Genomic DNA, 21970 nt, shown 5'->3' on the forward strand with positions numbered 1-21970 from the left:
GTTGAAATACTTGAAATTCCTTGTTGACTTCTCTTCCCACAGCTGTTCTTTAATCTCTCGCTCTATCACATCTCCACCCTTCATCCACTCTCCCATCTTTTTTACATGTATTCAACTCTTTTCTTTCCTCTCCCCCCTCCATTCCTTTTTTTCCTGTCACCTGACACCATACCGTCTCTTTCTGTTTTTTGTTGGCGAGTAGAGGAGAAAATCATATTTGCCCACTCCCTCTGGCCTGCTGATATGGAAAATCATCTCAGAGGCCAGCCACTAACATAAACCTCATTTCTGTCCCTGTTTTTTTTTTCCCGCCTCTTCTCTTCCTGGCCTCTGTTTCCGCCTTTGTTTTATCCTGATCCACACATTCTCGTTCCATCTGTCGCCACTGCATCCTCCTGTTGTTCCACGTTCCCGGGTGCAGAAATGCCAAATGATGAATGCAAATACGACGAATTAGCCGCAGCTGATGAAGGAACACAGAAGCTCGGCAAACATCACACCAACTCCTCGTCACTCGATACGATTCTCTGTTAAGCTGCTATAATGCATCCATTTATAAAATCATTTCCAACCCCGGTGACATCATAATTATGTAGCACATAAAACTGGAGGTGCATATGTTATTTACCATAAATACAATCTGCTCACTGAGAAGACGTCTCCGTTGTGGTAATTAAAGAAGAAAATGTGCTCGTATGCTTCCCATTTCTCCCAGTTGGCATCATAACTTGGAAAAGTGTGTCAACATACAGACAGCGAATCCCCCAATGTTGACAATCCAAGGTAATAAAAATCAAAACTATGGGTTTCTATTCACACTAATACAGTCAGCTGTACTTACAGTGAACAAAATCTGCTTTAGTTTATTTATGATTGACTGTAATGTGATTTGCTGAGGGGAAAATCCACTCAAAAACACTTAAACACTGCTGGAGAAAAAAAAAAAAAAAAACAAGTTCTGGAAACGTGCCTCACTTTTCTGGGCAGGTTTCGCTGCTTGGCACATTTTTGGTATTCTCATGGATAACAGGGCCAAACAAAAACTTAGGGATGTCGTTCTATTTCCAGTGCAGCCGTAACAGAGTTTGATAGCAGCAAATCTGAAGATTCAACAGGATAAATGTCGGGATTTACTGCCATCGCTTCACAATCTAACAGCCAGAGAATCACAGACGCCATTTTTACACTGCCGTCTCCACAAAAGGTGAAATAACTATCAAAAAAAAAAAAAAAGGAAATTCTCCAGAAAGGCTTTCCAAGTGCTGCCACTTCGACAGGCTGATTGATTTGACACCTACTGTATGGCAGTGAGGGACTGTCCAAGATGGACACTTAAAATAAAACCTGAATGTATAAAAACAGCTTACAAAATTCGGGGAGGGAATGTGAAGAAAATCCTGCATTTTTGTTGCAGTGAAGTCACGTGTTCACACCTTGAAGGCAGACGAGGAAAGTTTTAATTAAGGATGGATCATTCAGGTCGACACAAAGAGTTTGGCAGTCGTGTTTAGAAACAGTCACACTGGAGACGCTTTCATAGTCTAATGATGCTAAGCACCCAAAAACACGTCAAGGTTACTTTCTCTTTTTTATTTTAGAAAAGACCTGGTCTCGTTTTTGTTGAACTAATTCACGTACACTATATTCCGTATGTAGAAAGGAAGAAGAAAAAAAAATAGTTAGAAAAGAAAAGAATAACCCTGATGTGCCCTGCTGTGTGTCAGACTGAAGAGTGCTTGATGAAATCACAGTAAAACAAAACTCAGAGACAACAGATAACGAGCCAGGCCGTCCCAAGGTTTCTCTCCTTTCTAAAGACGGAAAGTAAGTCGAGGGCTGAGGAGGTGGGAGACGAGGAAGAGGAGGATGAAGGTAACAGCAGATCAGAAAAACAGACTCTATAAGAAGAGTTGGTGGAGATACAAGCAGAAACGTAATGGAGCAACTGTTTCACCGCTGATCAATACACACACACACACACACACACACACACACACACACACACACACACACACACACACACACACACACACACACACACACACACACACACACACACACACACCTGAGAGGATGATGAGTTAAATCAATCTAGATCCCATTGAAGATCAATATCCTCTTGTGTTGTATTGTCACATTTGCCAATTAACCAAAGCCACTGTACTTCACTGATATACTGAACTCCCCGTCGCTCCTCTGACACACACACACACACACACACACACACACACACACACACACACACACACACACACACACACACACACACACACACACACACGGAGTCACTTGAGATTTTGCATATACTGTCTCAGTGTGTGTGTGTGTGTGTGTGTGTGTGTGTGTGTGTGTGTGTGTGTGTGTGTGTGTGTGTGTGTGTGTGTGTGTGTCAGAGGTTGTGACTCTCGTTAGCTTGGCTGTTACGCTTATTGCCGTACACTTGGCAACCTCTCGTCAGTCCGACCCTTTCATAAGCCTCCAACCACCAAGAGCCCTGGCAATGAGCCTTCAGTGTGTGTGTGTGTGTGTGTGTGTGTGTGTGTGTGTGTGTGTGTGTGTGTGTGTGTGTGTGTGTGTGTGTGTGTGTGTGTGTGTGTGTGTGTGTGTGTGTGTGTGTGTGTGTGTGTGTTTAGGGGCAGGAGTCAAGCCAGACCTTTCTGATCTGTTTTGACACCACTGAATTGCACAAGTGACAGGGCTACTCAAACAAGGCGGTCGTAGAAAGCAGTCAGACACACACACACACACACACAAAGGTCTGCAAAAGCATTATGGCACTGGGGATACAAACACATTGAATGTGTGAGTAAGCGCCCGAGCAGCGCTCACAAAGAACACGTTCAGGGGAGAAAAAGAGTTCTTTTGCTCGACTAGATCCAGATAGCATTTTCCTTCTGCTCTATCTTATTATTCATCAACGATTCCTCTTGACTCATTCATGTTCGAGAGAGCAGGGTGTGCAAGAAAAGCATGGCATGTCGCCTGGGACAGGCAGCTGAACTGAATCACATTATGGTGGGAAGAAGAGAAAGGACAGAGAAAGTGAGAGTAGAGAGAGAGAGAGAGAGAGAGAGAGAGAGAGAGAGAGAGAGAGAGAGAGAGAGAGAGGGGGGAAAATGAGATGAAAGAGCTACAAATGAGAGATTTCCCTGTGAGGCGCATAAATCAGCAGACGATGAACAGCACTGCTCAGAGACTGACTCTCAGACTGCAGACCAGAGCCGCAGCATCCACCACACACACACACACACACACACACACACACACACACACACACACACACACACACACACACACACACACACACACGTGCGTTTCCAGTATCAAACGGCGGCGAGGTGCATCATCCTCTGGATGTGGCTTCAGGAGAATTAGAGGAAATAAAATAGAAAACACAAAGAGAGAGGACCGTGAACACTGCACCTTGTGTCCCTTCGAAGAAGCCAAAGAAATGTTTGGTGTTTTTGTTGTTTTAAGTCTCTGGTGTTGTTCAGAGTTTTCCGTCAGCGAGCATAACCCACAAAATGCAGCAGTAAACTGAGTGAGAAGGAAAATGTTCCTGCTTTTGACCACAGACTTTCTGGACGCCACACACACACACATACACACCCACGGAAGGAGGAAGGGCCATATATGGTTGTGGAGAGCAGGAACTCACAACAGGAGAGATTCTTACGAAGCAGGAAGGACGGTGGGGGAGATAAAGAGGGGGGTGGGGGGGTGTCATAGTAAGTCTTTCCATGTTTCACCAAAGAAAACAAGAGGAATTTGGAGAATCGGGGTCAGACAGGACTGGTTCTGCAGCCTGGGTCAGAATGAGACACAAATGGTATGAGCACACATGCAGACACACACTAATTAAAAGCATAAGGTTGCTGATATTTCAGGAAAGCCTGCGGTGAGAGTCAATAATGCAATTCCATGTGTGTGTGTGTGTGTGTGTGTGTGTGTGTGTGTGTGTGTGTGTGTGTGTGTGTGTGTGTGTGTGTGTGTGTGTGTGTGTGTGTGTGTGTTGGCAGCGCCCCTTCCTCCACCACAGTGGCTCTGCAGCGCCGTTACTGAGTGAAGACGCTTGTTCTCTGAGTTCTGGTCGTCATCCTGCTTGACAGACTCGTACCACGCCTCTGTGGTCCAGTCTCCACACACACACACACACACACACACACACACACACACACACACACACACACACACACACACACACACACACACACACACACACATACACACCCTGGGTATAATGATTTCATGCTGCTAGATAGAATATACCCGGGGGTCATGACCCCAGGAGGAGCACAAAGTGAGTCCAACAGAAATGAGCCGAGCCGAGCCAGACCAACGGGAACACACACGTTTCCTTCACCAATCAGATTGGCTACTGAGGTAAACACACAATTAAAACTGAGCACTTTGTGACATCTACAGCATGCTGATTATACATTACACTGTATGGTACATGAGCACAACACCCCTAATTAACACACTTTCTCTGCTATATTGTGTGACCCTGTTACTTACCAACAGTGTTTCTAATTACAAATACCGTTCAAACTAAGTAGATGTGATTAACGTGAATACTTGATCACCCAAAAGATCGTATTATAGCCCCCCGCCCAAATCTCTTTGAAACTAAGATAATGGTCGATGTAAATGATTCCTAAAGAGATTTCAGTTTGATCATTTCTGATCTCACTGTTTTGGTTTTCCAGACGATTGCACCTCCAAATTAAGTTAGGACTTTCTCAGCACCGATAAACAAGCAGACAATGTGCTGGACAACATAGTGGAAAATACCAGACATTTCCCTGAAGACCATAGACGCCGCAATCAGAAGCTAAAACAAACATTAACAAAAACAGTTGTGACGACACCCTTTTTAATTTCTGTTGGTGCTCTGACTAGGAGGCATGATGGTAAAATGTTTAACAGGTTTCAGGTTGTGACGGCGTTTATAAATTGAAATAAAATTTCAAATATTAGTCAGGAAATCCACATACATGACTCCAGATGTGAATATGGAAACTGCTGTGAATCCTCAGGCAGTGGAAACACAGAAACACGTCTGTCCTGACGTGATGTGTCGCTGCTCGGCAAACAACTTCAGGATAACATATCTTGTCAGAAATCAGCATTAAAAATCCAGTTTTCAATGCAAGTGTTGTGTGAGACAGTTTTCTTAAATCTAGAGTTGATGCTATTCCAACCGTCACTGTAGTCTGAACTTAACTTGCATCCCGGACTAAATTTACCAGAAATCAAACTTCTGAAGCAGTTTATTTTCTACCGCCGAGGCTTGAGATTGCGGCGGCGGTGCAGCTTCAGCTAAAGTTAGTTCAAACTCCAGTGGAAACAATCACACCTACGCAGCGAGAGCAGAGCAGGCGAGGCGGAGGAGACGACATCCTTCAACCAGCAGACCCAGATTCAACCACATCCATGTCAGACGAGCATCCGGCCTGCTGAAGTGTCCTTGTGCAAGGCACCGTACGCCTGCCGGCACCATGTCTGCCCCGACTGAACCCCCCGACAGCCGCAGCTGCCCAGAGAAAGGTGAATTTCCCCACAGGGATCAAATATCACATTATTATAGCAATGTGTGTGTGTGTGTGTGTGTGTGTGTGTGTGTGTGTGTGGGTGTTTTCATGCACGCCGTACTGTATCACCCTCCATCATCATGAGTTGAGGGGTTGTGGTTCCTAGAGAAGCACTTTACTTAAATTAGACCCTCAACAACTCGACGTGCAGGTGTCATCATCTGTACGTGTGTGTGTGTGTGTGTGTGTGTGTGTGTGTGTGTGTGGGCGTCACAAAGTCAGTGTGTGCCTGTGTGTGAGAAGGAGAAGAGACCGAACAAGAGAGAAGAGCAGGATCAGCAGACAGCGAACACGAGGGAGAGGCAACAAGGGAGGGAGGGAGGGAGTCTGTGATGGAGAGAGCGAGACAGACAGAGAGAGAGAGAGAGAGAGAAGGCAGGTGAGAATAACCCAGTCTGACCTTATTTCAGCGCGGCTTTTCCATTCTTATATTTCCTCATTGCTGTAATATTTACACAGGAATAAAAGATTATTGGAGCGATCTGCTGAGAAGAAATGAAGAGGAAGAAAATGTGGGAGAAGGAAAATAAACAAGGAGAGACGGCGAGCGAGAAGCTGGTATAGATGGAGGGGAAAGAGCAGAATCTCAATTTAGAGCAGCAACTAATATTTATTTTTATGAGCAGTTAACCTGCCAATTATTCCCTTGATTGAAAAGTTGTTTTTAAACAGTGAAGATGTCCGTCACAGTTTCTCAAAGCTGCAGCAGACATTCTTCAATTCTTTAATTTTGCCAAACTCCTATGAACATAAAAGTCAGTTTATCTCTTCCCCATCATCAAACATTGCTGATTAAACATAACCGAGGAAACTGGAACCTGGCAAGAGAAAGATTTTGAAAATAAAACACAGACTGAGAGCAAAACCAAATATTTAAGAAAAACCTGTTCAATGTATAGATTCACTTTATTTGCAATTTGTTTCAAATCATTTAAGGTGACGCTTCATATTAAGAATTTGTAACTAATGACTAATTGAATGTCTATAGAGAAGCTTTCCTCTAAAGAATCTCATTGCCTCTTGCTGTGACGTGGTTCGTCTCCCTGTTGGATTCCAGAATCTCCCACATGCAAAATCAGCAATAATAAATGAGTATTAGAAATTATTAATCATGAATTTAATATCTAAAAGAGCTTCAAGGTGTCACATTGTCTTGAATGGTGTAAAAGACTCATTTTTTTAAATGAAATAAAAACAAGAAGCATAAATTCATTTTTTCCCCAAAATAGAATCATTAATCTGATTCATAAACTGATTTATTAATATATGTTCAAATTAATGATAGTTAATAAATAATGTGTTTTTGGAAGTGAGAATGAACAAATTGGTTCTTATGCAGCATCACTTTTGTGATCATGAAGTCAGACACAAATAACATAATGATCATAACTTACGCTAATTATTAAAGGCAAGCTGTAAATTTCAAGCTTCATTTATTTATTAAATGAATCAACTGGGTGAGATTGAAGGAACGAGGTTCCTCTAAAGTCAGTATCACCTCAAATCTGTTACTTCTATTGTAACGAGGCAGAAGAAGACTGAGGTTCTGATGAAGCTCCGCGTACGTATGAACGTTCATACACTAACAGACAGGAGGGAGCACACACACACACACACACACACACACACACACACACACACACACACACACACACACACACACACACACACACACACACACACATACACATACACACACACACACACACACACACACACACACACACACACACACACACACACGGGAGAAGGGCCTATATTATATTATGCATGCACACATGCTTCCAAACATTACAAAAACACACATCAAAACAAGAGCGGAAGACAGTAGGTGGTTATTAAAGAGACAAGAGAGAAAAACAGAGAGACGGAGACGAGACACTTTACCAGCAATCAAAGATGCAGAAGAGAGAGAGAGAGAGAGAGAGAGAGAGAGAGAGAGAGAGAGAGAGAGAGAGAGAGAGAGAGAGAGAGACTTTGCTTTTAATCAGTCTGAATCCAAAATTTAGACAGGCACACACAGAGGCACGAGCAGTCCCAGTAGGATTAGGACCTTGGCACTGTGTGTGTGTGTGTGTGTGTGTGTGTGTGTGTGTGTGTGTGTGTGTGTGTGTGTGTGTGTGTGTGTGTGTGTGTGTGCACATCCCACGAGACTGATTAGCCATGAATGACTGATGACGGATCTTTGTTTTCTCCCTCCCTCCCTCTCTCTCTCTCTCTCTCTCTCTCTCTCTCTCTCTCCTTGTTTTCTTTCTCACTACCCTCGGCCCAGGAAAGAGCATGGGAGAGAATTCTCTCTCTTACACACACACACACACACACACACACACACACACACAGCTCCATGTATATTCAACAAAGACTCCTGAATATACTTGATGCTTTCATGTGTGTCATTGTGTAACGATCCATGCTGTTCCACACAGCTGCTTCTCTCTTCTCTCCGTGTCTTTTTCCCTCACATACATGCAGGATATTTATCTATTTTCTATTAAAGAGAGTCTTCCTCGGTCCACTCGGCCCGGACGACAGCCGCGGCGTGACTCATGAAAACCGGCGGGCCCGGCATTGAGGAGGCCTTCCTTCACCTCACCTCCAGATGAACCTGCAGCCCCTCCATCCATCTGAAGCCCTGACAGCAAAACCGACTGGACACAGCCCGGCTCAATGGAGGCCTGAATGGAGGCCATTACAATATGAATGAGCCACACAGGCTGAACTGACTCCAACCCAGAACCAAAACACAACAGCTGAGCGAAGGGCCCGGCCGGCTGCGGCGAGTCGGCTCAGGCGGCGAGTCGGCTCAGGCGGCGAGTCGGCTCAGGCGGCCATGAGTCAGGTATTAACATGACCAGGAGGTAAATGAAAGCCCCGCGTCCTCCTCAGGTGATGATAAGGGTTGTGCTGGTTGGATTTTGGAGTGGAGGTGCAGACCTGTAGATCTACTGAGACACTGTGACATCATGTCTGACCCCCCCCCCCCCCCCCATGATGTCATGTTGCTTAAACAGGGAACTGCCTTGGTATTATAATGTCGGCACACACACACACACACACACACACACACACACACACACACACACACACCCCTCCTCCTGCACAGAGTAAGAAGCTGTGTTTTGCTGTTTAAAATGTCATTTTTCTCTCGTTTTTCCGACTTCAAAGGCGCCTCACTGAGCTCTCACTCCCTCCTGCCAAATCCTCCAAACGTTTGTGATTTAGTGAGTTGGCCATGAGCCGAGTAGCACCGGGACGGGCCCGTTAACAACCGGCCGAGGGGGTGGGGGAGCTGAGGAGGGGAAGGCAAGGAAAGAGCAGGGAGAAACAAATGAGGCAATGTGGAAAAGGAGGGGAAGCAGCCTGAAATTGAGACAGAAATAGGAGGAGTGCTGAGGGAAGCTGGTCTACTAACAACGCAAGGAGGCGATGGGCGTGTGGGGAGTTAGACTGAGATGGGAGATGGATATAAGAGGTGGGGGATCGATTGAAAAGAGGAGAGAGCAAAGAGAAGAGCTGGGAGGAACATGGCTGTGAGGAGGAGGAGGAGGAGGAGGAGGAGGAGGAGGAGGAGGAGGAGGACGACGGTTGGAGCGCCACTCGAACGGCTGAGAGGAGCGAACGCAATAGCAAAGGGGAAGCGAAAGAGAAAAGCAGAAGGAGAGGAGGAAGAAAAGGAGGGCGAGCATGTGGTTAAAGAGGAGCAAGGAAGACGGGGGAGTGGAAGTCTGGCCAGTGAGGGACAGAGGAAGAAGAAGAAAAGAGGAAAGAGAGAGAGAGAAAGAGAGAGAGAAAGAGAGAGAGACAGAGCACATGGACACAGGAAGTCTGGCGCTCTCCATTCACATGCCAAGTCATCAGATGGTGGTGTGTGTTCACACCCCGGAGATGTCACAACCAAACGCTCTCTGCTCCCTTCAAATCACTGCTACCGACAATAAGCAGCTGTTCTCCTGTTGGAGGAAAGACCAAAGTCTCACTGGCACAAATGTGCTCCAGAACAAACGTGAGCATCGCCCAAAAAAACCCTGATTGTCAATTCATATATTCCAGTTCCCATCTTTCCATTGATGTGACCTTTCTAAACCTCGGTCACTGTTACTGGTCAATCTGCGCAGACGCTCCGGAACACAGTGAAATGATTTGGCTTGAAGGAAACATCAAAGCATCCAGGAGGCGTCTAATCTGAAATGGAAATGTTTTTAATGACTTTACTGGCCTTACTTAATCACTTAATGCTTTTAATGTCTCCACAAATTTCAAACAGTCAAACTCATTTGACTGATTTCTTTTGGCCTCGATGCAGATTTCATCTCTGAACGCAGCAGTGTCACTGGATTTCTACCACACACACACACGCACACACACACGCACACACACACACACACACACACACACAGAATTGTTTTATTCTTATAAATTATAGTTAATTTCTGAAGGATTATTACTTTACCTGAACATTTGAAACATTCAACTTATAAGTATGTCAAACGCGTAAAGCCTAATAATCATAACCATCAACAACTAAAGAATTAAAAAAAAATTTTTATAGTCATTTTACAAATAATCATTAACTTCACGACTCAACTAATAATATTTCAAACTTTTTAGTGAATTATTAAGTGAATGTCTATTCAATGCACTCTAAATATATTATAATCTCACTTCCATATTGTACATTTCTTTTTCTTAATTTATTTTCATCAAGATAAACAAATAATTTTCTAAACTATCTGGTTGATTAAGTTCTACATATAATTTCAGTGCATCCATTTCTTTTCTTTCAACACTTGTGGATTTGTCTGACATCAACAGGCTTAGGCACTCAGTATGAAATATATTAATTTATTTAATTACCTCCACATTCAAACATGCAGTCCAGTGGATGTGTGTGGCTGAGGAGGGCTGTACATGTGAAGCGTAATCTAAATAGTTATGTTCTGAACACGAGCCATCAATGTCCATAAACCTAAACATTTTGAGACCATTAGTTTTATTATTTTCAGGGAGGGGATTTGCAGTTTATGATACTGCAATTACACGTAGTGCTTCCCAGTCTGTGTGTATTTTTTGCAGGATTGCACTAAATTAACTGTTTACACGTTTCTCTTGGCCCATCACATCCAGTAGCAGCTCAGCTGCCTCCAGTTTGCAGCAGCTGTCTGATCCACGTCCTGCACCCGAGATGTGGCCCTCGTCCCCGGGTAGCAGTGGTGAGGTCGGGGGGGGGGGGGGGGGGGGGGGGGACACACTCATCTCTCTCTCTCTCTCTCTCTCTCTCTGTTCCTCACTCACTCACACACACATACACACAGACGGGCTCGCGTCTCCTCTCTCTCGCTTTCACTCACTCACACTGTTGAGAGGCCGAGGAGACGCCAGGCTGAGGAGTCGGGGGATGGCGGCCAGCGGGGGCCGTCAGGCGGCGGTAATCTGACTGGATTACCAACCAGGTGGAAACATTCAGCCTATCTACTCCCTCACACCCTCACCCCGCCCCCACCTCCTTCTCCTCTTTCTCCTCCTCCGCCCCATCCATCAATGCTTTCCTTCTCTCTCTCTCTCTCTCCCTCTCTCTGTCCGTCTCTCTTTATCCAGCAGGGCTTTCCTTCAAACTTACCTTTTAACATAATAAGCACCTTATGCACACACTCACACACTAATGCATGTCTGTACTAACTACAGAGGGTTGTAGCTCTAATTTACACACAGACACACACACACACACACACACACACACACACACACACACACACACACACACACACACACACACACGGCTGCTCTCAATTCATGCAAGGTGTTTATGTATGGAGGCGTATGCAGGTGGGAGGGTGAAGGGGGTGTGTCTCATCTAGCCAAGCCAAGAAACTTCCTTGAGAGGAGCGACGTTACCAACCATGATGAATAGACAGGGCGGCTGCAGGTAACACACACACACATTCATGGCGAAGATATGCAAAGTTTGACTGCAGGATCTTTGTGCTTTGCGAACAAGACCGGACACGAGGAGGAGGACGGGGAAACGATGGCAAGACGAAGAAGGGTCAAAGGTCAGGAACGAAGGGCCAAAGAGGAAGGACGGAGGCCTTCCTCTCTACAAAGAGAGGAAGGTTGTCTAGTTTAACCAAAACATTATGGTGGAGGTGTATTAAACTTTCATAGAAGAAAACAGAAGCGGCTGAAGACAGAAACCCTTCAAAGTCCATGACTGTGTGTGTGTGTGTGTGTGTGTGTGTGTGTGTGTGTGTGTGTGTGTGTGTGTGTGAGGAACATAAACACTCTGTCTGCATTATACCGGATCACACACTAACACACACTCACGCACACACACAACCATGTCAACAAAAAACGTCTGCTGTCTGGGAAGCAACACACCTGTTCAATGACAAGAGCGGCCACGCCCTCCATAATGCTGCACACCTGTGCTACTGCAGGCTAAACCTAACCTTAATCACACACACGCACGCACACGCACGCACACACACACACACACACACACACACACACACACACACACACACACACACACACACACACACACACACACACACACACACACACACACACACACACACACACACACACACACACACACACACACACACACACACACACACACTTGCACAACTACCGCCCAGGGGCTAACATCACAGAAAAGAGCTAGAAAGAGAAAGAGAGGGAATAAAAGCAAAGCAGTGAAAATGGGAGGGAGAGAGAGAGAGAGAGAGAGAGAGAGAGAGAGAGAGAGAGAGACAAAGGCTTTCCCACTGCTCCTATCAGTAATCTAAACGTCTGTGTAATATCATTGAGGGGTTTTATCAAATGAGGGCTGAGTCTTAGCGTTGGTATGCGTCTGTCATTCCATCACCTTGTCAAGCGCGGCCATATTCAAGCAGACACCATGCTGATCTAAATAAGAGGCTTCAGCAAATTGATGGATTGCAGGTTTTCCGGGATATGAAGAAACAGGGGGGATCGAGGGGAGTCTGTTTTTTTTTTTTACTTTGAAATTTTGTAAGTGATACACACAGTTTGGTATGATGAGACTGTGAAATATGTGTGTTTGTGCATGTGTGTGTGGGTTTTCTCAAAGATTTGAACACCTCCCTTTTCATAACCCCCCCCCCCCCCCCCTCTCTCTTTCTGGCCTGCTATGGCCAACTCCACATCATATCTACCCCCTGTGCCGAGGCCTAGGGCCAGGCATACAGCTTTCTGAATCTCTAAGGGGGGCAAGGACAACGGTAACCCCCCCCCCCAATCCTAACCTTCCAGCAAACACGCACACATGCCCCAACCCCCCATCCCAAAACAACAATCCTCCATGCCCATCATGTCAGTCAAAACCCCATAAGGGACATGCATGGAGAGTCTGGATATCTGGAATCTCAATACAGTGTCATGCACCTGGAGACCCAGTGAGAGGCCCTCTTGAATATATTTCAATAGCATTATCACTGTGCATTACTATGCTTATTCCCCCTTTCAGCATTACAAAATCATTTTTAAATTGGACCATAATGCATGTCACCGAGTAGCAGTCAAAGTGGTATTTAAATGGTTATACATGTGAGATTTGTGTTTTTCGTAGCTGCTAAAAATAAAAAAAATCACACAGACATATTTGTAGTTAAATCTTTCAAGTGTCACTGAAAAGGGACAGTCAGGTGAAGACAATATAAATTATATGAAATGTTATATTAATCCAAAATAAATTATAGTGAATTATTTATTTAATATTATATTTAAATCTATTGCAACATGAAACAATATTTACATAAATTATTTAACAAGCATGACACTAAAAACAATGTGTGTATTACATTGTAATGCAAACTGTTATACATATTTTATAAATTGCATCTACAAGGACATATATTCAAAAGATATGTCATGTCTGCTTTGGATTCTGACAGTATTGAAAAAATACATTATGGAATATTAATAAATATAAATGTTGAACCATGAGTCTGACACACGTTTAGAAGAAATAATAAGGGAAATGTTATATTCCCTGTCGTTGAGATGAAGACAATACTTAAAAAGAGCCATAATTACAGACTGGGAGCTGAATAAATGCTCATGTTGGTGCATTTCTGAATCAAAGCTAGAGCATTAAAACATATAGAACCAAAATCTGATACTGTGCACGTCAAATGTCACAAGGCTGCCCTTAATTTCTGCAAAAAAAGAATGAAAACAGGGAGAGATGATTGGAAATACATAAACTGTGAAATGTTGCCTACAGGGTTAAAAAAAAAGAAGCTTGTTCACCTCTGTGGGGGTTGTTGGGCAAAACTATTGAACAGAAAGTGGAAATGATTAAAAATGGAGGAGTGTGTGGATCTTAAACACAATAGGCGATTCTTTTCACAGAGCTGAGTTACAGCGTCGTGTTAAAGAGTCTTCTGCATTTGCAAATGATAATTAATGAGATTTCTCATTGGGCACGTTTACATTCATCCAGTTAGTCCATTATAGATACACAGCGTATGATTTAGAGCAGAACCTCTCTCTCTCTCTCTCTCTCTCTCTCTCTCACTACACACACACACACACACTCACACACACGCGCGCACACACCCCTCCTCTATAGAGACAGGATACCAAAGCTACTTGTTAAATCTAATGCATGCACTGTCAACCCATTCGCACCCCGTCACGTCGCCGCTCGATATAGAAACCGGATTTTCTGGTATTACCCGCACCTCCATTAGCCGGAGCTCCCCTCTGCCCAGCGACCCCCGGTCTGCGACCTGCATACAGCGACCCCCGGTCTGCGACCTGCATACAGCGGCGTGCGCCACCGAACCTAACCGGCACCGGAGCGCCATCCTCCCGGAGCCACAACACCGCAGCCAGCCGGGCAAACAGCTTCCTTATTGTTTAATGGCAAATACAATACAACCACTGGAATAACCCAATTCTAATTAATTACATCAAATGGCAACGATTAGTACGTTACTAATTGATGAAAGCATATAAATCTGTGACAAGATTATGCCGCAAAATACTCTGTTTGATGGAACAGAAATTATCCTAATTTTCCAAAATAAATTCCTACTCGTAAATTTACTGTTAATCTAATTTACAACAGAGGGGAAATTTCCTCTATTTCACTTTTTGTTTTGTCTCTTTCACGTGAGGTTCAGCTGACACGTAAAATTTATTTTCTTATTCCGCGCATCAAGCAGCCATAAACAGTCCATTAAATAAAGTTAAACATAAAACTCACTGCGTCGTCTCGCTAATTTCAAAATTCCTGCAAAGTTGGAGCAATTTTCTCCCACCTTAAACTCTGGCTCGTCCATAAAAAAAAAAAAAAAAAAAAAAAAAAAAAAAGGTTCACGCAAGTTTGCCAGTATGCACAACACATGGTCCAGACAAAAGAGAGACGCGGTGGATGTGAAGGAGCACAAAGTCATTCATACACGGGAAACATCTGCATTCGAACTGACCTGAGTGCGGAGCCATGGAGAGGTGGGACGAGTAGTATTTCCCGGGCTGGAAGTGTGCCGGGTGCTGCACGGAGCCATGGCCGCCCTGCGCCATCCGAGACGCGGCGCTGTGGACCAAGGCGCTCCGCTCCGTCAGGAGGTGGTGCGGAGGAGCAAAATCTCGGCTTTCCATCCCGACGAGGAGCGATAAATCCCAAATCCCAAAGTAAAATCCGGAGGCACCGAAGGTTTCAGGCACCCAGATGCAAATAATCCCTTTTTATGAACTTGGAGCTCCCCTCGCATTGAGCGCAGTTCTGGCTTTGCAGGGAAGGAGCCGCGTCCCCGTCATGTCCTACAAAAGACGGAGCAGAAAAGTCAGAGCGCGACAATGAGCAGCCAGGGAGGGATGGAGCGCAGGAGGAAAGGCTGGACCGAAACACAGTCGCTGTTCATGCTGAGACAAACAGTCCTCTTCATCATCAACAACAACAAGAAGTTACACTGCACAGAACGCAGCTGAAGCCCGAATGTACATGTCGTCCCTAGAACTCCAAATCTTCAGCATGTACTTTTAATCCAGTTCATTAAGGTGTGCAAACTCTGGTCTGCAGAGGAAAAAGGTGGCTGAACTGAGTTTATGTGGATTTACCACAACGATGGCCCCAACAGAGGAGGAATAACCCCACCCCCACCCCCCACCCCTCCTCATCCTGTGACCAAACACGACGCAAATAACACACGCGGGAGTTTTTCGTTATCAGCGAAAAGAATGGAGAGGAAAGGAGAGATTTGGCTCAGGTACAGACAAAAGATGATGCACAGACAGTTCAGGAGTTGACGGCGGTAAGAAGCTCCTGCCGGTGAAGAAGGACTTGTTAAGTCTTTAGACGCAACACGGACTGGCCATAAACAAGCTGGACCTCGAGGCTTCCGCACTGAAATATTAAGGAAACCATCTGTACCATGCAAGACTGAAAAATCACTTCGTTTTTGTCCTTAGGGCGACTCAGATGTATTCTACCCCATTGCCCCAAAACTAGAACAAATCCACACGTGTAAATGTGTGATTTTATTAAAGCTTTTTGTTTGTGGAAATTGGATTTGGTTTATTTATTTTCTGTCAAATAAGATGACCCCCGTCCACGCCTTTAAATACATGATTTTTATCTGAAAAGACGTAGGAAACTCGAATTATTGCAAAATAATCACATTGCATTTCTGTTCTCTTTTCTATGTAACGCTTGAATAAATAAAATGTGACTTTTACTATTTGTTGTATTCAACAAAGTTGAACTGCCGTTGCTTTTTGGACTTTCTACAGTCCGCGCCATGGTGATTGGGATTATTGTTTGTTGTTTTGTTTATCAATGAGAACAGCCATGAAACTCATATTTGGTCAACTTATGGAGTCAGCAGCAGTCGCTCCTCCATCTCTTGACAACTGGCAAACACCATGCATCTTTGCGGCATGTGCTATATATATGGGCTACAGTGTAATCACAAATCAAATTACCTTGATGCTCGAGTGGGGCAATAAAGAGAGAAATAGACTAGGAAATCATTGACTTTCTATGTGTACCTCATAGCCCAGGTCATTTACTTGAATAGGGCTTCCTGAGACGCACACATACAGTGAGATGTGGGCGCCTGCACCTCAGTGGTCCATCTATTAGGGCTTCCAATGCATGGCACGTCCATCTAGCGCTCTGTAGATGCTGATAGCACCTCCCAGGAACCGACGATAAAGGAACAAAGAAAATATCAAATGCTCTGGTGGACCAGGGGCTTATGAAGTGCAGGAGAATATAGCCTGTGTGAGCTCGGATAGTCAAGTCTTCTTTAACACACACACACACACACACACACACACACACACACACACACACACACACACACACACACACACACACACACACACACACACACACACACACACACACACACACACACACACAACTTTCAGGAATTGTGTTCTGGAGAGAGAGAAAAGTTCCGCAGCTCAGTCTGCAAAGCAAAGGTGTGTGTGTGTGTGTGTGTGTGTGTGTGTGTGTGTGTGTGTGTGTGTGTGTGTGTGTGTGTGTGTGTGTGTGTGTGTGTGTGTGTGTGTGTGTGTGTGTGTGTTTTGCACGTCCAAACACTCACAAACATACAATATCCAAATGCTTCCCATAAGAATATTTATCCATTTCAATAATTGAATTTCTCTTTTTGTTGGCAGAGAGCAACATGATGACTTTTTTCATCCAGTCGACAGCAGAGGGAGAAACCAGAGTAAAAAAGGAGTGAAGCGCGTGCAGGCTATACTGGCAGCGCACTGGGAAGCAAAATGGACTCTTCTGTCCCCTAGGCTGTGAAAAACAATGGCCCTTCTCTACGGGACATCAATCATAAACCACTCTCGTCTGACATTTGTCTATACATTTTTAAATTTTCAGGCCGTAAACACACGTCCTGTGTGTTTACATTCCACGTCAACAGAGAGCCACTCAGGCTACATTTAACAACCTGAATCTGAATCCTGTGTTATCGCGCGCCATGCAAACACGACGACGTGGGCACGTTTGGAGAATAATGCTTATTTGGTGTGTGTGTGTGTGTGTGTGTGTGTGTGTGTGTGTGTGTGTGTGTGTGTGTGTGTGTGTGTGTGTGTGTGTGTGTGTGTGTGTAAGCGCAGACTCCCCCCCCCCCCCAAAAAAAAAACCTTGCGCGCACACACACACACACTCACCTTCCAAACGCGCACACACACCTCCACCATCACCGCCCTGCAAAGGGGTCAAACTATCCTCAGACCAAAATCCTCCTACTAAACCAGCCTCTGCTGCTCCAGAAGACCAGGGAACCAAACTGACAGAAACGTAAAGAATTGTGTTTAGCAGATGTGCAAAGTATATATATATATATATATATATATATATATATGTGTGTGTGTGTGTGTGTCTGTGTGTGTTTGTATGCGTTTCGTGTTATATGTATTATATGTGCGGACCTCTGGGCTAAAAAAATAAAAAGGAATTAAAAGGCATTTACTGTTGCAGTGGTTCCAGTTCAAAGGCCAACTCATTGCCCTCAACAATTTTGCAATAAAGTAAAGTCACAGAGCATAACTGGCGCACTAAATCCGGATATTCAGAGGCCGGTTAAACAGGAGAGACAAGCCGGGCTGAGGGGCCGACAGCCCGGCGTCTGCTCAGCCGTCACACCGCAGCCTGCAGTAAAGCTCTCTGGCTCCCTCCCTCCCGGACAAACACACACAATGGAGAACTAACAAAGGAAAAATAAAATAAACACGCAATTTATAATACATTAAACCAGGAGCGATGCTGCAATACAAAAGGTTTCGACTGAGTCCTGAATGAATTAGAACACACAGGTGATTTAGCCGTGAAGAGAGGTCAAATCAAAAAGTGACACAAAAATCCCCCGCAGCTCTGCTCTGCACAGGAAAATACAGCAAAACACTGACACATCTCCAGATCTGGTGCTTAAACCTGGAGTTGTCCAATGTAGATATTCAACACAGTGCATCCAAACCATCTAGTGAATTATTACATTGTTGAATACACAGCAGACCCTCGCAGGGCATTTTCAAAAATAATAAAATAATAATAATAACTAGAGCTCAATTTTCTCTAAATAATTCGGTAAATTTGCATCGTCCTCTCCCCTGCATTAAACGCTTGAATTAAAAGCATCGTGCAGAATACAATCGCTGGAGATTACAAAAAAAACGCCGTTTGTAAAATAATTCGCTACTTACTGGTAAGTTATATCCATTGCATGGCGGGCAGGGTGTAATGAAAGAAGAAGTACAACTACCAAAAAAAAAAAAAAAGGTTCAAAGTGAAAAATCCCCGAGTCGCAGAGATGAAACATGTGGGATTGATTCCATCCTGCTGCTGCTGCAGACTGAACCGGGCAGCCGGGCGAGGGACGGAGAGACGCGTCGTAGAAGTTCAGGCTTGTAGTGAATCGAGGCTCGTTCATGCAGCCGGAGACTCAGACACGCCGGGAGGAGGAGGAGGAGGAGGAGGAGGGTGGGGGTGGGGGTGGTGGTGGGGGGTTTGAAGGGGTGTGTGTGCGGGGAGGGGTGGACGCGCAGGCCTATTGGTTTGAGAACGACAATGTGAAAGCGTGCCCGTGAGCCCCCCCCCCCCCCCCCCCCCCCTCTCTAAGGCTACCCCTACCCTCCCGCCCCACCCTTCCCCACCACACACACACACACACACACACACACACACACACACACACACACACACACACACACACACACACACACACACACACACACAGAAAACCACCCTCTCCGACGGTAAACACGGGCCCCCATTGGCTGCCGCGGGGAGCCAATGAGCAGGCGGCTGCGGCCGCGGAGAGAAACGGCGGGCGTTTGATTTGCGACCCAAGGCGCACCGCGTGCACAAGCAAATGCGAGGAGACAGACGGCTCGGCTCTGCTCGGCTCGGCTCTGCTCGGCTCGCAGGAGAGGAGAGGGAGGAAGTTTAGCGGCCGCCTGCACGTTGTGCCGAGCGGCGGAGAGCAAACGGCTCCAGCCTCTTCCGTGATCCGCTGCTCGGTTCAAAGGCTCCCGGTGTTTCCTTCTTTCGCTTCGTGACAGGCAGGATGTCATCGTTTTACTGATGCTCCGTGAGGGAAACTCCACTTCGCACTTCACGCATTTTGTTAAATTAATCCTTATTAGCAGTCTTCTTTTTTTTTTACTTTTGTATGTCGGCTTTCTTGCTGTACAGGCTGTTTGCACACATATGAAGTTTGGGGGCTATAATTAGTAAACCTACAGTTAAAAGCAAATCTGATATATATAATTTGTTCACTGAGATACATGTTGTAGTCTAAATTAAAATTAATTCTCTTCTTGATCCATGAAGCCAGAACGTAACATAACAGTGGTTTAGCTCTGAATAGGTCTTTTTCTGCATTCCGTCCCGTACAGCTATAAAATTAGAAAGAATTACACCAATAAATGAATAAATAAAAAAAATAGAGCTGCTTTTATTGCATTTATTTAAAAGTATGGGAGGTTACATTGAAATATGCAACTGCGTATTCAATCTTTGCGATTTCATTGCTGTATGTCTGTTTACCTGTCTCTCTCTCTCTCTCTCTCTCTCTCTCTCTCTCTCTCTCTCTCTCTCACACACACACACACACACACACACACACACACACACACACACACACACACACACACACACACACACACATACTCGCACACGGGTAAATTGAATCACTGCGTAATTTGAAAGCATTACTGTCCTCGGGGTTAGCCCTGCGCACGGTTCACTAATTTAGCCAATTAAAAGTGGAAGGATATGGGCTTGTGTGTTTCCATGTCGAAATATATGAGCTGCTATAGGCGAATATTAGCGTCCGGGTTTGTTTATACGTGAAAGCAAAGGGTTAAAGCTCGGACGCAGGCAGGCGAGGCTCCTGATTGGCTGGCACGCTGCCAGAATGCTGTCAATCACCGAGTGTAAACAAGGCTCTGATTGGCTGCTGGCCAGTCCGCACTGGGCTGCCTGAAAAAAGCAATTACTGCCCCTGCGGTTTCAAGGCGGCCCCGCGCTGAACGATGAAAGGAGATAAGGAGGGGCAGTTTCAAGGCGCCCCCACAGCGAACCCCGTTGGCCCCAGAGCAAAAGGAGAGTCAAGAGTGACTAAATCAAAGGGAATACGGTAAAAAAAAAAGGGGGAAATTACACGTTGTATTAAATGTAGGGGCTGGAATCGCGGAATGGTGCAATAACAACTTTGTGTTGAGAAAATGGAGGAGAGGGAGAAGCAGAAAACATCCGCTGCGCTGCGAGACGGAGCTCGAGCCGCTTTCCACAAATATGGAAGGAGAAAAGTTTCTGTCGACAAAGGGGACAATGGAATAAAGAACACGGGTCTGTTCAGAGAGACAAATGCAGGAATTCTTCTCTGGAGTGGAGAACAGCGAAGATTCTGCATCTTGGTGCTTCACTGCTCCTGCGCAAAATGTTGGATCAAACTTTTTATAGCCAAATAATAAAGTGGACGTCTCCGGGTTCACACTGGAGCTCTAATAGTAAGATCCACATCGCCATTGAATTATAAATTGTGACTAAAGAGGGAGATTATGTTTAGCGAACCCATTTATATTTTTAGTTTTCAACACGGACTAAATGCGTTTTAAAGAATTAAATATAAAAAACGTCTTCCACGCGAGTAGGTGAGTGATGAAATATAGAATCTGTATAAATATGTGTATTAACTGTTACGATAATACTGATGACAATCAATCAAAAAGATGTAAAAAATAAATAAATAAATAAATAAAGCAACAGTCTGTGAAAGACAATCCGACCAGACTGGAGGTTTGTAGCTGAACTTGTCCAGAGCTGACAACAGTGGACATGAGCCTCATAAACCAAATGCAAACCTTCCAACTGATGTCCCTTTACATTAAAGTACTGGCTCTTTCCTCTGCTTGCTCTCTGTTCCACAACTAAACTCGCTTCAATAATACGAAAAGGACTTCCGAAATAGTCTTACTTTCCCTAATAAAACCCTAAAAACTTCTCTGTATTTGATGTGCAACTCATAATCAAAGAAAATATTTATTTAAAAAAAACATAATTCAAATTAAATGACGCCAAAGCGAGAAGATTTATCACTTCTGTAATTAGATAATGGTTACCCGTCTTTTTCCGTTTACATGTCCGAGCACACACACACACACACACACACACACACACACACACACCACACACACACACACACACACACACACACACCACACACACACACACACACACACACCTTCCACTGTTGTTTTAAGTCCATATCTTAATAGTCTAATGATGCTCTTACAGCCACTAATTCATTTGTAATTTATGCACAAATGAGTGTTACTTTGGGAAAATGTTCATGAAAATATACAGGCGCCGTATT

At 44.7% G+C, this 21970-nt stretch overlaps 1 protein-coding gene across 1 annotated transcript in view; it reads right to left on the reverse strand.

Moving 5' to 3' along the window:
- bahcc1b (BAH domain and coiled-coil containing 1b) overlaps window positions 1-15224 on the reverse strand; it is a gene marked incomplete at its 5' end in the record, with an annotated part of 48237 nt that extends 33013 nt beyond the window's left edge. Inside the window, one exon of the mRNA XM_080479705.1 lies at window positions 15053-15224. Within this exon, the coding sequence (XP_080335831.1) occupies window positions 15053-15224 (172 nt within the window). The remainder of the gene's footprint in view (window positions 1-15052) is intronic.
- Window positions 15225-21970: the final 6746 nt, after the last annotated feature.

The sequence above is a fragment of the Lipophrys pholis genome (assembly GCF_963383615.2).
Source record: "Lipophrys pholis genome assembly, chromosome: 1".
NCBI classification, from domain to species: domain Eukaryota; kingdom Metazoa; phylum Chordata; class Actinopteri; order Blenniiformes; family Blenniidae; genus Lipophrys; species Lipophrys pholis.